Raw genomic sequence first — 14,319 nt, forward strand, 5'->3', positions numbered from 1 at the left:
ACCTATGGAAAATGCTGCTGCTGCTGCTAAGTTGCTTCAGTCATGTCTGACTGTGCAAACCCATAGACGGCAGCCCACCAGGCTCCTCTGTCCCTGGGATTCTCTAGGCAAGAACACTGGAGTGGGTTGCCATTTCCTTCTCCATTGCACATATGCATACTAAGTCACGTCCGTCGTGTCTGACTCTGTGTGACCCCATGGACAACAGCCTACCAGGCTCCTCTGTCCACAGAATTCTCTAGGCAAGAACACTGGAGTGGGTTGCCATTTCCTTCTCCATTGCACATATGCATACTAAGTCGCGTCTGTCGTGTCTGACTCTGTGTGACCCCATGGACAACAGCCTACCAGGCTCCTCTGTCCACAGAATTCTCTAGGCAAGTACACTGGAGTGGGTTGCCATTTCCTTCTCCATTGCACGTATGCATACTAAGTCGCGTCCATCGTGTCTGACTCTGTGTGACCCCATGGACAGCAGCCCGCCAGGCTCCCCCGTCCCTGGGATTCTCTAGGCAAGAACACTGGAGTGGGTTGCCATTTCCTTCTCCTTAATCTGTGGTTGTTTTTAGATATCACTTGGTCATGTTGAGAGGCATTTCAGCAAGTTAAATTGAATCTGAAACAGCAGTATAGGGTGGTGAGGTCAAGGCAGAGCCTGATGTTTGAATCCTGGCTTTATTGTTTTATCACCCACCATCAGCTGGGTGACCCTGGGCACATTACTTAACCTCTCTGGACCTCCTTTCTTTAAAAGGATGGTAATACCTAAATTCATCAGATTATTGTGAAGATCATAACAATCTGATGAAGGAGTAACAGATACCCTTTTCTTCCCCTCAATCTTTTACTAAGGTTAGACTTTTTTTTTTTCCCTTCCCCTTTTTCTTATCAGAATACTTTCCAATTGGACTGGTCTCAGGCCCAGCTTCTCCAATGACCAACAGCAAATACTGGCCTCAGAGGAGGAAATACTGAAAGGAACATCTAACCTAGAACTTCCAGGGACAGAATTAAATTACTTCTCAGGGTCAAGAGGGCATTCTTCTAGGGACCCAAACAAATGCCCAGGATTCTGATACAAAGGGCCTGGGTTCTCTCCAATGAGCTTATGATTGATCTTCTTTTCTATCCATTAGCTGGCAATACTTCTAAAGATCAGCTCTGGAACTTCAAATATTCTTTGTCTGAGAGTTTATTACTATCTATAAAGACAGTGACTCAAAAAAATTTCCCGCTGTAATCTCTTTTTAAAACTTTAATCCTTATAAAAACGTGAATGCCCACACTTTAATATGCTCTCTGTATCTAAGCACATCCATCTCTCGGTGTATGCTGTGGGTCCATATGAATTTTGTCCCCTCAAACTGTTGATCATTTATCTGTGTTTCTGGGTCCGCCTCTGCACTGTTGATTCTGCACCCCTAGGAACTGTTGATGGTTTCCTCTCTCCATCGTCAGTAGTCACATCTATTCTGCACTTCTCAGGTTCATTTACTTCAGAACCATCTCTGTTAAACTTACCTTCTTTGTCCCTAAATATGGTCTATCACCAAGTGATTCCACTAGGCTTTAGACAGACATGTTTCTCCTCTTCTGGCTACTCGAGCCAAAGCCAGCAAGGTTAGTGCTGTGGTCTCGGTGCAAAATGATTGCTTTTACAAGACAACAGCAATAACCTCCTTGTTGGCTTTCCCTCTCGGACCTATTCCACTTGCAGCAAAAAAAAAGAACTTCTTACTCAGAAGCTATTTTGAAAATAGCAGTGATTTTACTTCTACTTAAACCAAATGATATAAGACTTGAAGACATGACCCTAACAACCCCCATCCAGTGGCCTTTGTTTTTAACACTCTGGATCCAGCCTCAATCAGCCAACTAAGTCATCTCTCATCACTGCACAATCCCCAGCCTCAGGCACTGACTCCAGAGCCCACACGCTCTTAATGACTACCTGGTAAGGTACTCGAGGACATGGACTCTGGGGTCTGAGGTTACAACTGTTCTATTTGTTCAATACAATTGTTCTAGCTGTAAACCTCTCTATGCCTCAAGCTTCACACAGAAAGCATGACAATAACAGTACCAACAACAGTATCTATGACCCTATAGGTTATTGCAGGGATTAAATGAGGTAATCTACATCACACACTGGAGACAACATTAGACACGTAGCAAACACTCAGGAATTATTAGCTACCACTCCTCTCCTTCGATGACTATATTCCTAATGAGAATCCCAGGCAAGTTGAATCAAGGAATGGATAGGTACTCAGTATTGCCCCTAAAATTACTGAAATACTAGTGAAGGACATAGGTTTTAATCTGGGAATCTGACTTACCTTTAAATCGGAGTTGGCTGCAAACTTCTGTCCAATTAAAGCTGCATTTCCTCCTACATAGTGCTGTAAGACAGTTCAAGGTTATTAGGCAGTTTTTTAGCATAACTATGCTACTCAAGCTTAATAATGTTTTGATTTATTTAATTATACTCCATTTTTTTCCCCAAAAAAATTTGAGGTGACTTTACAACAAGTACACACAGATGGGGTTAATAAAAACATTAACTCCACAGATGAGAAGACAATGAGTTATAAGGAAAGGTGAAAAAAAAAAAAAAACAAATTGCTACCTTTGGAAAACAGTATAATTGCCTTAACTGTAGATCAACCTTGGCTTTGAGCTTCCAGGCAGCCAGAACAGATAAATGAAACAAAAGGAAATACAAGTATGGACAGACTTTATCTTCTGCACTGTGATCCTTCTAAAATGAGTGTACAACTATGTCAGTCTCCTCCTGAAAATCGTTCGATACTACAATGATCTAAAATCCAACTCTCAATTTTTTTCCCCTTATATTTGATATATGTTACGATGGTACAACATAGTGATTCACACCTTTTCAAAGTTATATCCCATTTATTTCATTTATGAAATATTTTCTATATTCCCCATATTGTGCAATATATCCCTGTAGCTTATTTTATACCTAACGGTTTGTACCTCTTAATCCCCTTCCCCTATATTGCCCCCTTCCCCCTTTTCCTCTCCTCACTGATAACGACTAGTTTGTTCTCTTTATCTGTGAGTCTGTTTCATGTTACATTCACTAGTTTGTTGTATTTTTTAGATTCCACGTGTCTAAGTGATATCATACAGTATGTGTCCTTCTCGGACACTATTTCACTAAGCATAATACCCTCCCAGTTCATTCATGTTGCTCAATGGCACACTTTCATTCTTTTTCATGGCTGAGTGATATTCTATTACATGCATGCGCGTGCGCACACACATCTTTATCTGCTGATGGACACTTAAGGTTGCTTCCTTATCCTGGCTACTATAAATAATGCTGCTATGAACACTGGGATACATGTATCTTCTTCAATCAGTTTTAAAATCCAACTCTAAGTGAAGTACACGGGTCTTGATCTGTCCCCTGCTTTCCTTTCTGCTTCTACCTGTCTACAGCTCTCCAAGTCTGCCTTCCTCTCTGTGTCTATGCCTTTAAGCACATGCTGCTGCTTTGACCAGGATGGCTCCCCTTTCTCACTCACTGGTCAGGGATCACTTTTCAAGTATCAGCTGTAACGTCACCTCTTCTGTACTGCTTTCTGTTGCCCTTTCCCTATGGTCACCTCCATCTCCACAATCCTCCTTCCAGAGAGGATTACGGATCCTTTGCTACTTCCCACCTCTAGACTCAGAACAGACCTCCACTACAGCCCTTGTCCTCTTGTGCTAGTGTCATCTGGGGACATGTCTAGCTTCTTCAGGGCAAGGACTGTCTTCTTACAGCAACTGCTCAGTAACTGCTGCCAGATTTTGAGAAAGGAAGAAACACACATTGATGCATCAGGAAAGGAAATGGGTTCTAAAAGAAGACACACCACATCTCTCAGCTGAGGACTAAAGGAGAAGAGCAGAGAATTCTCGTATTCCTTTGTTTTAAGGATGGATTCACATGCTCTGGAAACCTGACAAATAGGAAATAAAGTCGATGCTCTGCTATGTAAGCTGAGAAACTGCATTAACAGCCCTGTCTGGAAGGACTGAATGCTATCACCTTACCTCTCTAGTCCCTAGCCCCATGTAGAGGCACAGACTAAACAACTCAATTCTAGATGCTCAACAACACTTTTAGTCCAACCAAGTTTTGTGCTGACGGATCACTGGATTCAGATGGGACAGTATGGCTTTCTAGAGATAAATTTGAAACTTTGTGATATACAGACTGAAATCTGGCCTTTTAACATGTTAACCTTAGTTTTTTATTTAACTCTGATGGCTAGAAGAATTTACTAAAAATCCCAGGGGAAACATTAAGATTCCATGTAATGGATTTTAGAGTTTTCATATAATAGTTATTATTAACTGCTGTTTATCAGTCCATCTGCCTTATAGTTTAAGGGAGTTTGACAAAGTACCAAATGAAGTGTCAGACTAGTGGAAGATAAACAACACATTTTAGGTTTTACAATGTTAAGAAATAATTTTGATGATGTAAAAGATAGATAAAATTTCTGTAGAAAAAATATCTGCATTATGAAACAAAAGGCCAAAGAGACTAGAACAGAAAGCAAACTGGTGTTTTAGTTACTACGATCTTAAAGACTTTTAAGCAGTAGATTTACCATCTTGTTAGAACTTTCAAGACTATTTCATAAAAGATAGAATCTTGGGAGTTCCCTGGTAGTCCAGTGATTAGGATTCCATTGGGGAACTGAGATCCCACAAGCCATGCTGTGTGTACAGAAAGGAAAAAAAAAAGATCAGACTCTCACTACCAAATTCAGCTATCAAAATGACTAATTGAGGTTTTAACAGCTTGCTGTCTCCTTGAGAAACTCAGCTGGGAAATACCTGTGCCCACTGCTAATGTTCAAATGGGTGGCTTCCAAAGAATAAAAAAAACTTTAAGAGCTCCCCAAGTGAGAAATACACCCAGACTGGGGTGATTGGTAAGAGAAGATTTTAGGTAAAAATTGGGGATGAGATGCTCATGAGATGCAGTGGGAGTAAAAGAGATGCTTAAACAACAAAATCCTGCCCTTAAGAGGTGTGTGAGCCTTCAAGAAGTGTCTGGACCATGCAGGCTCCAGAGCCTTGTTCGTGACCACCAGGTGGGTAAGGAGACTCCTAAGTTCTATCTCTGACAGTCTTTACCCTGTAGACAAATGGTTCTCAGAACAAGGTGTTCAGAATAGCATCAACATAACCAGGAAACTTGCTGTAAGGGTGAATTCCTGGAACCACCCCACAAGTACTAATCAGAACTCTGGAAGGGCAGCCCAGGAATGTGTGTTTCAATACCTTCCACATGACTCTGATGCGCATTCAGGTCAGAGAGCCACCAAACTAGACCAGAGGTTCTCAATCAGGGTGATTTTGCATCCCTTCTCAGGGTCATGGGCCAGACCCTGGAAACATCTGACATGTTGGGAGACATTTTTGACTGTTACAATATGGGAAAAGGAGGAGTGACACTGTCACTATTTCTCTGTGGGTTTGGCCTTTTTTGGTTCAGGAAGAACTGAGCCATATTAATATTACTGCATGGTATCAGCCAAGCAGTACCCAAACAACTGTGGAGTAGACATTTTCCTACTTTAAACCTGAGTAACAGGAAAGAAGAGCAATCTAATGGGTAACTCAGGATTAAAATTTTAGTAAGTAGGCCTCGTTAATGTTGGCTGAATTGAAATGACTAGCAACAGCGGAGTTAAAGAAAGGTCAGATACACACTTTTCCAAAAAGAGAAAAACACTACAGAACTGTATTGCCAACAATCACCCTCTATGGGCTAACTGGAGAAGAGTTGCTTGGTTGCTTCTAGAAACCATACAAAGTATCTTTTCCCACCCTATCTTAATTTACCACTGGTAGACAGACCTGGGCTTCTGGGAACTCTGACGCAACCTGGGCGATGTCATGGAAAGTTTCCTTATCACTGAAGAAGCGTTCAGCAGCTGCTCCCTTCCCCATGAAGTGAACGAAGGCTTCTTCTAGATCATTCCTTGAACGCAGCTCGCTGTGATCTTTCCCATTCCCAGGACTCAAGCCAAGTGCCTGCAAGAGCTTCACCCCTGACAGCACTACGTCTACACATGCATTGACGCTGGAAGGAAGGAAGGAAGAGATGGTGAGAGACAAACAGAAGCACTGGGGCAACAGCTTTGCATTTAACAACAGGGAAATGTTTCAGAGGCCTGTGTTCAAACAGGGAAACAGAGGTAGTGGATCTGAAACCTGGCCTGGAAGGCAAATAGCATATGGTGGAAGGAGGATTACTTTATCTGGACATGTATGTCTTATCCTGGCAATAGCTTGGTAAACTTTTACACTCATTACAAAGAGAGAAGACAGGTGCTCAGCATTTTAGAACGAAGTATCATAACACAAATATACCATTTCTGAGAAAATGATGGCAGAGCCAAACTGCCTGGATTCACCCTGGCTGTGTGACCTGGGCAAGTCACTTTAATTTCTTTGTCTCCAGTTTCCTCCTCTCTAAAATCGTGTAATATGAGTATTTAACTCACAGGGCTGTTGTGAAGATCAAGTAAGATGATACATGTTTAGGAACACTGCTTGCTACAGAGTAAGCAAAGGAAAAGTTTTGGTCAAAAGCCACCTTCCCTCAAAAGACAGCTGAGGATGGTTGTAAGATACACTGACTACTTCCAGGTGAAACTGAGAGCTGAGTGATGGCTTAAAGACTTAAATGCACCTGCAGCCTTGGAACAACTCAACACTTGGCAGGTGTTCATCATGAACTTTAAAGACTAGTAAGCAGCCAGTGCGGTATCGCCTGGTTAAGGCATACAGATTTATAAAATACACATAAGGTTGTCTGGCCCTACCTCTCCCATGCATGCATGGAGAAGTTGTGGCTTACCTTTTCAGTGTTTTGTGTGTGTGTGTGTTTTCCAAAAGCTAATTCTTAAAAAAGAAGTTCCAAATACTTTGGGCAGGTAGATGAGGTCCCCGGGCACCTTTATTCCTGCCTCTGCCATCCCGGCCAGTGGGGTTGGATGACCAAATGAAAAGGCTTTGGGTGACAAGGGAGGCTTCCCTTCCACGTTAGTTCCAGGTAGTTATGAAACCAGAAGTTGTGTGCTTCCCTGGTAGCTCAGATGGTAGAGTCTGGGTCGGGAAGGTCCCCTGGAGAAGGAAATGGCAGCCCACTCCAGTATTCTTGCCTGGAAAATCCCATGGACGGAGGAGCCTGACAGGCTACAGTCCATGGGGTCACAAAGAGTCGAACACAACTGAGTGACTTCATTTTCACTTTTCATGAAATCAGAGGGTAAATTCATCAATCAAGAAGGCCCAATGGATTGGATTCTGGTGTATAATATATAACCACAATGTCTCCCTTCTAGTCTCCTTTAAAAATCTCTTGATCACCAAATCGTTAATGGTGGCCAGCTCTAAAGATGAGGAAAGAGACTGCAGGAAGGGAGAGGAATTTTATTTTTCATTAGATGTATTTTAATATTGATAAGCATACATTACTTTTAGAACTGAACAAATAATTCTTAAAAGGTCCTCATGTGGGTTAGATATCATTTACATCACTCAAGGGAGGTTTACAAGGGCTGGAAGAGACACAGCCCTCCTCACCACACAAAACTGACTACATTCTCATTAAGATTCTATTATTAACTCTTCTATGAATCCCACATTTTTAAAGAGGTTTTTGCCTACCATACAGCATTTAAATACTCAAATGGCCTTATTCTTTTGAAGTCAAACATACATAATTACTCTGGTCAACTGGGAAAGCATAACCTAAGAGTGAGTCTACCTATCATACAAAGCACATAAAACACACTGACCGCACGTGGCAGGCTCTCACTCATATAAGATATTCCTGTCACAGCCTTACATGATGCGAACCACACACCTTGTAAACTGGTCTCCATGGCACCTCACACGGAGTGTCCTTTATTTCTACTGGACGTCACATTAGATGTCTGAAGGGTAGAAGCTTAAAAGGAATACAGGTATCCCTGGCTCTCAGACTCCAGAAGGCTTCCAACGTTCACACAGTGAAAGTTTGGATAGTGTGGGACATTATTTCCATGAGGCAGTCCTACCTAAAATAAATGTATCTAAATGGATTTGGGTCCTGAGTCTGCATAGCAAAGGTTCAGATACCAAGGGATGTACCCATATTTGGAAATAATGACTTCAAAATAGATGTCAATAAACACATCACTTCTGAATCTAGTTCTGCTGAGAACTTAAGTAATTTGATTTCTTAAAGATGAGAATGGAGAAAGTTCCAGTTACAAAAAACAAAACCAAAAAGAACACTGTTTATTTAGCACATTTTGCAGCACAAAACGAAACCCAACCGAACTAATTTTGAGTTTAAACAATATAACTACCACAGGAACATTTTCCATCCCCCACCTAATTACGCCATGAATACTAAAGAGGAAAATCTTAGGAAAAAACTTACTTGGTAGCTATTAAAATAAAATCACTGTACCCTACTGTGTGCCAGATACCAAACAAAGTACTTTTACCTCTGCCTCCTAGTTATATTTTATAATGCTTCAAACAGATCAGGAATCTTTCTCTGCACTTACATCAATTCAACAGCATGCTAAAATGTAAACAAGCATACTACTTATAGGGAAAAGAAGTATGTGCATGTGGGGGGTGGTCAGGGTGGAGCAAAAAAACCAGAAGACAAAATTATGTTCATTTGACACTTACGCAGAATTTCACAGGAATGTATCAAAGATTACAATGTGAGTTTTGAGAAAACACAGACACAGATAAAACAACTGGAAGGTAAAATGAGGTAACAGACGCTGAATGCCTACACAAGTGGCTGTGCTAGCAGAGGGCGCCGGGAGCCAGGGCTGCCAGGCATATTATCAGAGATTTGGGGTTGGGGTGGGAAAGAGGAAGTTTCTTATAGTCTGTAAATTCCTTAAAGACAAGGACCGTGGTTCTTATCACCTCCTTTCTGTTTTATCATCTGTAAAGTATTTCCTAAGGTTCTTTTCAGCTTTCACACTATGCCTGAGATAGTATGAAAGCTAATCATAATCGCTCCAAGATACACAACCACAGAGAAGAGAAACCCAAGAGGGCAAGATCAGTAGTCCTTGGGCCACACCCCGGATGATGCTCTGGACAGAGAAGGCAGGCATTTTCAGACAGACCACACCAATCTGCAAAACATTCTAAGACAGGAAGCAGTCATCACTGCTTTCAGCTGAGAAAAGTAAGGCTGGGGGCTAACTAACATTCCAAGGTCATGACTGGAGGAGCCCACATTCAAACCCATATTTATCTGATATTGAAAGCCACAAGGAGCATGCACAAGCAAAGACATAGAATAAGGGATTAACCTTGTGCCTGGACACAACAGGAATGGTGATCCAGTTAGGAGAGTCTGAACATGGTCCAAGAAGAGCAAGACAGGTTTCAAAGGTCAGAGGGTGAGGGAGAATGAGTGCTAAAATGAGGGATTCATCATGCACCCAACAAGTCTTAGGACCAGAACCCGATTCTGAAGCAGAGGAGGCAGCATACATTTTAGAAAAATGTGGCTGTGGGCTTGCCATTGACCATCTTCTTGAAACTTCATTTCTCTGGTCCTTTCCCATCAGGCCCTTACATGGCAGTGCCCACCCCTCCCCTACCCCTGCCATTTACCTTCCCTTCTTGTTCTCTTCCTGGGTGATGCTGTCTAGCCTCTGGCCTCAACCTAGGTGCTGGAGTCTCCAAACTGCGACCACGCTCCTCAACTACAGCCTCTAGCTGTCAGCAGCTGAGGGCTCAGCTTCCTCTATCATCCTATAGGCATGCACATTTCTCCCCTCTGAAACCAAACTAGTTACCTTTCACCACATACTGGTTCCTTCCTTAATCTCTCTTCATGGCAACAATGTGGCACATAGAGCCACAAACAGGTTTAAGCTGCACCTCTGGCACCTGACAGCTGTGAGATCATGGGCAAATCAGTATATATGCTAAGCTGTGTCTGACTCTTGTGCGACCCCATGGACTGTAGCCCACCAGGCTCCACTGCCCACGGGATTTCCCAGCCAAGTATACTGGAGTGGGCTGTCATTTCCTTCTCCAGGGACTGAACCCACACCTCCTGCATTGCAAGTGGGTTCTTTGTCACTAAGCCACTAGGAAAGCTTGACAATATATGTGTCTGCCTACACGAAGTTATAATGTCCCCAGTACTAAGGACGTGCCACTTGGAACTGCCTCTATTTACTCTACCACATCTAACCTCTTGTCAAATCTCACCTGTTTAGCGCCAGTGCCAAACAAGATAAAGCTCTGTGGCTTTGTAGCTAGTGTCAGGGTCTCAAGACTTTCCTCTTTATTAGTCTGTTACCCACAAAAATAACGTGAAGCAGTCAAGTAGGTCAGAACCACTCTCAAATTTTCCATTCCTCCAGTTAAGTCTGTGAAAAGGACTCAGCATCATTTGTGTGTGTGCACGCCCATTCATGCTCAGTTGTGTCCACCTCTTTGCGACTCCATGGACTGTACCTGCTTATAAACTTTTATGGTTTTCCCATCACCCACACTGACACATAAGGCCCCTTTCAGATTCAGCTCGACATCTATCATAAAGTCCTTGCCCTAAACACAGGACCAACCTGCTATTGCCAAACAAGCCAAATACCTTTTCACATTTGGTTCTCTCTTCCCAGGTGGGCTGATTCCCCAGCCTTCCTGTGGATAAATTCTTTTTTTCTCCAGGGCCTGAGCCATGCAAGTCACTGTAGCAGAATATATTTTCCGAGGTGGCCACAAGATGTCCCGTCCCACGTGTTCATTTTACAATGAGACGATGACGTCCCTCCCTCCCAGGTGTGTTCTCTGTCCCGTCTCCTCGAAACCATTTGGACCTGAGCCTATGGGAGAAGTGACACTGTGTGCTTTTAAGGTTAGGTCATAAAAGGCATTAACGCTACTGCCCGGTCCTCTTGGGGAATTCCTTCCCCTAATCCAGTCATCCTGCGGTGAGAAAGCTAAACAGTTACAAAGAGAAACCACCTGTATGTGTTCAGGTAAAACCACGACTTAGGTCACAGCTGACGACAACAATCAACACCTTGAGATGATCCCAGGCCCAGCCATCATCTGCCTGAAACTGCACGAAACCCCAAATAAGAATCGCCTAGCCAAGCCCAACTGAACCTCAGAATCATGGAATAAAATGACCATTGGTTTAAGCTAAGTTGTGGGGTAATGTGTGATGTAGCAATAGTAAATGGATTGTCAGCTTGTAGATGGAGCTTCTCTTGAAACCTCATCCTGGGAAGAATTACTAGTTATTCTCTGGGACACAAGAAAGCACTTTTTAAAAATTGTTATGGACAGCATTATGTCCCTCTCCCCTACCCCACCCCATTCATATTGAAGCCCTGACCACAAATGTGACCATATGTGGAGATAGGGACTATTTAAGGAAGTAATTGAGGTTAAATGAGGCCATTATCCAGGATTCCCAGGTGGTGCAGTGGTTTTAAAAAAAAACAAAAAAAACCCTGCCTGCCAGAGCTGGAGACAAAGGAGGTGAGGGTTCGATCCCTGAGTTGGAAGATGCCTTGGAGCAGGAAATGGCAAGTCAGTCTTCTTGCCTGGACAGAGGAGACTGGTGAGCTACAGCCCCTGGGGTCACAAAGAGTCAGAGGTGACTGAGTACGCATGTATGCAGCCATCATCCATAGGACTACTGTCAGCTTAAGAAGAGGAAGAGACACCAGAAGTGCTCATGAATAAAAGCCATGTGAGTACACGGTGAGAAGGCAGCCATTTGCAAGCCTGAAAGAGAGGACTTCCTCTTGGATTATCAGCCTGGAGAACTGTGAGAAAATAAATTTTTGCTGTTTAAGCCCCCAGTCTGAGGTCCTCTGTTACGGCAGCCTGAGTGAACTAATGCAGTAATGAACATATTTGTTTCCAAAAAATGAGACTGGGACCTTGCTTCATCCATCCCCGGATTCTTAGAACTTAGCATGGACCTGCCGCATACCATGTAGTTAATGAATATTTATTGAAAGCGTGTGCTCAGTAATGTCTGACTCTTTGCAATCCCATGGACTGTAGCCCACCAGGTTCCTCTGTCCATGGGATTTGCCAAGCAAGAATAGCTCCAGGGGATCTACCCAACCCAGGGATCAAACCCATTGCATTTTGCAATGCAAGAAAATGTCTCTTGCATTTCCTGCATTGGTAGGCAGATTCTTTACCACTGCACCACCTGGAAAGCCCACGAATTGACTGAAGACTCACAAAACCAGGGAGGACAATTAAGCTGATAAGGATACAGGTGAACGTGCCTGAACTTGAAAGAGTTAAAAGAAGATACACATGAAGAAACAATAAAAATGTTAACATATATATAAGTACTACCTAACATTAGCTGTCTGCTCTTTAAAGCCGACACTATGCTAAATAACAAAGATAATTTAATCTTCATGATAACTCTGCTTTACCTTACCCTTTGTGGTCCCAATACTCACAGAACTAGTAGCGTACTTGGTAGAAGATCTGCTTTTGTGGCAAGATATTCAAGTTGAACTTAGACAAGAACTAAAATTCGTAGAGGGAATAATTTACTTACAAGCAAGAGGAGAATATAAAGAAAGGAGGCACTGTGATTTGGGAGAATCCTAAAATTGCAATGTCATTGAAATCTGGGGAAGAAAAGAGTTTCAAGGAGAAGGCATGCTTCATGTGTGGAAGGCTGCAGAGAGCTGACAGTGAAGACTAAAAGTGGAAGCTGATTATGAAAACCCACAAGGCTTAGATAAGCTTTGAGAGAGAAGTTTCAGTAGAGTGGTGGTCTCCAGACTATGGCATTCAGGAAGCGAAAACAAGGCATAAAGAAACTCAGCAGCTAAAGACAGCGACCACACCTTCAAGTAGTTCAGAAGCAAGAGAGTGCCACTGAAATGGAAAGACCAAGCATTTCTGACTGCAAAGGAGTAACCGCCAGAAGAGCAGAGATTGGAATGAAAGCGACTTGAACTTTACCGAGTCAGGCTGAGCGGGATTTCCAAGAGGCTATTAGGCTGGTTCTAGGGGCTGGTCCCGGAGAAGACAATGGCACCCCACTCCAGTACTCTTGCCTGGAAAATCCCATGGATGGAGGAGCCTGGTGGGCTGCAGTCCATGGGGTCGCTAAGAGTCGGACAGGACTGAGCGACTTCACTTTCACTTTTCACTTTCATGTACTGGAGAAGGAAATGGTAACCCACTCCAGTGTTCTTGCCTGGAGAATCCCAGGGACGGGGGAGCCTGGTGGGCTGCCGTCTCTGGGGTCACACACAGTCGGACACGACTGAAGCGACTTAGCAGGGGCTGGTCCTACAGAGACGAGGAAGGTGCAGGGGCCAGCACAGAGGAAAAAGCAGTCTGGTGAGTCCCGGTAGCAGTGACAAATGGGGCTCGTCCAAGACGTGCGACGCTTCCAGCCAGGCAGGTGGTGTGGACACCAGCACCGAGGGCCCTCCGGGGGACCTCTAGGAACCTGTTTCCACGCCGGCTCTACCTCCCAGCTCCCAAGCCGTCTGACCTCCGCCAAGGCGGCCCCCAGAGGCCCAGAGCGCCCGCACCTCCTGGAGACACCCAGAGAGGCAGGCCCCGCAGGCACTCACCCCACGGCCACGCGGCGCCAACGCCGGGCCGGCCGCACGATGAGCGCGTCCCAGGCGGCTGCCAGCCGGCCCTCAGGGGAGCCGGCTCCTGGGGGCGCGGGCGCGGGCCCCAGCTGCAGCGAACTCCACAGCGAGCGCAGGGCCGACCCCGGCAGCTGCGGCTCCAGGAGGAAGATGCAGCCCACCGCGAGCGCCAGGAAGCCAGCGTACGCGGAGCCGCGCCACAGCGCCATGGAGACAGAGGCGTGGAAGCGGCGGCGAACACCTCCTGGCCCGGCCCGCGCCTCTTCCGGGCTCAGCACGCGCCGACGCAGACTCGCGCGCCACGTCACGCCGGCGCGTCGTGGTCCCTCGGCTGGGCGGGGCGCGGCGGGGCGGTGGAGAGGGGCGGAGACTCCTCTTCCTTGGTCCGAATCTTAGCTGCTGGGGGCGCGCGCGGTTTTGAGTCTGAGGGAGGTTGGACAAAGGCCATAATGCCTGTCCGGGCGCTGTACCTTTTCCCAGAACTCCATCCGTACCCAAAAATAGAGAGGCAAGGATCCGTTTGTTTTCCTAGTAGGATAAACCAGACCGATTTTGAAGAAGCGGGTAAACCTCATGTCAATCTTTGAGCCTGTCGGTGTTCCCATTTGAGCTGAACCCGCAGTTCCTCAGAGGGGCACAAATC

The 14,319-nt window shown here is 44.7% G+C and overlaps 1 protein-coding gene across 2 annotated transcripts in view; it reads right to left on the reverse strand.

The window, feature by feature from the left end:
- Window positions 1-13,885, reverse strand: part of ADPGK (ADP dependent glucokinase) — a 32,303-nt gene extending 18,418 nt beyond the window's left edge. For both annotated transcript variants that reach the window (XM_052646676.1, XM_052646675.1), the window contains exons 1-3: window positions 13,653-13,885; window positions 5,890-6,115; window positions 2,340-2,402 (exon numbers count right to left, since the gene is read on the reverse strand). In XM_052646676.1, coding sequence (XP_052502636.1) covers window positions 2,340-2,402; window positions 5,890-6,115; window positions 13,653-13,885 — 522 coding nt within the window. The remainder of the gene's footprint in view (window positions 1-2,339; window positions 2,403-5,889; window positions 6,116-13,652) is intronic.
- Between the last annotated feature and the right edge of the window lie 434 nt (window positions 13,886-14,319).

The sequence above is a fragment of the Budorcas taxicolor genome, chromosome 10 (assembly GCF_023091745.1).
Source record: "Budorcas taxicolor isolate Tak-1 chromosome 10, Takin1.1, whole genome shotgun sequence".
Classification (NCBI taxonomy): domain Eukaryota; kingdom Metazoa; phylum Chordata; class Mammalia; order Artiodactyla; family Bovidae; genus Budorcas; species Budorcas taxicolor.